The sequence below is a fragment of the Trypanosoma equiperdum genome (assembly GCF_001457755.1).
Source record: "Trypanosoma equiperdum strain OVI genome assembly, contig: ctg_1788, whole genome shotgun sequence".
NCBI classification, from domain to species: Eukaryota; Euglenozoa; class Kinetoplastea; order Trypanosomatida; family Trypanosomatidae; genus Trypanosoma; species Trypanosoma equiperdum.
In genome coordinates this window covers 40,176-42,231 of record NW_027123824.1, presented here as the reverse complement: position 1 = coordinate 42,231, position 2,056 = coordinate 40,176, and the positions used below count along the sequence as shown (strand labels likewise).

At 44.7% G+C, this 2,056-nt stretch overlaps 1 protein-coding gene across 1 annotated transcript; it reads right to left on the bottom strand.

Annotated features, from left to right (window-relative positions):
- Positions 1-219: 219 nt before the first annotated feature.
- On the bottom strand, positions 220-1,905 carry TEOVI_000875600 (uncharacterized protein; the record flags this gene model as incomplete). Its single annotated transcript, XM_067223205.1, has 1 exon — positions 220-1,905. One exon carries the CDS (start codon positions 1,903-1,905, stop codon positions 220-222), a length of 1,686 nt encoding a protein of 561 aa, XP_067079306.1.
- Positions 1,906-2,056: the final 151 nt, after the last annotated feature.

The window sequence follows — 2,056 nt, the reverse complement described above, 5'->3', positions numbered from 1 at the left end:
GCACGAATACAGCACACACACACACACACACATAGGGAGGTTACTGCCTTCTCCCACTCCTTTTTCCTTCTCCCCCCTTAGTGTTTTTTTTTAAATTATTTTCCCTCTCCTTCACAATAACTGTTGTGTGAGGAACAATTGCCTGTCGCACAGGGGAAACATCATCACCACCACCACACCTTCCAACAATAGCAATAGAAATAACAAAAGAAGAGCCCTTCACCGTGATGTGATTGCTGCAATAAGTCTTGATACTCGAAACAAACGATAGTGAAGGAACCCGTCTATAACAAACATACCGAAAAGAAGAATGGAAAGCACACCAAATGGAACAAATCCCATTACAATAGTTCTGTTTAGCTTTCGAGTACATGGGGCCCCCTTCCATTCACCTTTACAAACTCCCCAGAGACATGTTGGGGAATCTCTATCCACATCACAGTTTTCATTATATCCCCTACACTCATTGCTTTTGTAATACGCACACAACGCAATTGGATCCTCTGCTCTTTCCCTAATGTAACTTTGAATGCGCGGAAATGATATTGCCTCCGCTACCGCCAAAAGTGCGAGAGAACAAAAACCGATGGCAATACCAACCGCTGCAGCTCGCAACATGGCGTGAGGGGAAAACCTTACCGGCATTCGCATTCTGATGGCATGAAAAGCTGTAACAGCACTCGCAAACAAACAATGGAAACAACCAATCAATATGGGCGAAATGTAACGAAACATATAACCATTTACAATTCCATTGCGGCCACCTATAAATGTATTCGCGGCCACTGTCAGTAACATAAGCGTCATCAGAGATTGTACAACGGCTAGCCAAAAGGTTTGCATGGGAAGACGTGTCAGAAACAGAATACCAGTTCCGCTAAACAGCCCCGGGGGCGCCCGAAATAACTGAAGCTGTATTCCTACTCTCGCATCTGTGGGCCGCGAGCTACACTTCGCTATGTTTTTATCAATATTTGCCAGAGCCGCAAGTTCCTCCTTCGCCACCGACACTAAAACATTATCATCAATGCCCTTGTAGTTGCACTTACTTTCAACAAAGGACCGTAGAGTTAAACTCTGTTCCTTATTCTCTCTACTGGCCGACACCAGAAACCGACGCACGTACATGCGCAGACACTGCATGTCAAAGAATTTCTTGGAGGAATGACGAAAAATAGACATAAAACTGCTCCTCTGATCATTCCCAACCACAACATCGTGAATTGCAGAACGCGCAAACGTAACGTAAGGAATTGGACCGATAGATCCTGCACCACAAATGAGCTTTTGACGTTCCGACTGCGTCTCCGCATCTCCTTTACCCCGCCGAGAGTTAACATAAAACAGCGAGAGAAACATCGACCTTCGGTTGTTTTCATCTGCAGGTGCGCCACTCGCAACACCGCTCTCGTCCACTTCTTCAGTCGATCCATTGTTCTCACCCCAGATATTCTCTCGCGTCACTATATCCTTTTCATCTTCCTTACTGCTACCCTCCTGCGCTTTCACTTCCCTCCTTGCGTTCCTCTTGGTTTTTTCTTGTTCCAACCGCTCTCGGCGCTTTAGAAAATCATCACTAGTGAAGCGGTTCACATTTAGCAGTGTTATCGTATTTTTGTTTACCATGCTTACATATCCCTCATAATGTAAAAACAATGTTTCATCATTCACTACTGACTCACCGAGAAAGGAAATGCACCTCCCGATAAGTTTAAAATCCTGCCAATGTAGCTTTGGAAGATTTCTACACGGCTCGTCAAGCATAATTACAGCCTCAGTAGGAGTACTTGAGGTTTGGCATTCCTCTGCAGCATCCGGCGCTGAAGTTTCAACATTTCCCTCAAGTGGCGGCACCGGCTCCACCTCGTTACCAGCGCCGTCACGTCGTTGGGGATTCTCCGGCATTCACAAACTAATAACTTAAAACTCCTTTTTTTTTAAAAAAAAGAAAAAAACAGAAAAAAATTCTCCTTTTTGTCTTCTCTTCACTCCTCAATGTTCCACACTCCAAACAGTTTCAACTACTGTGTAATCAAGTTGCTGACGTAGCTATCAC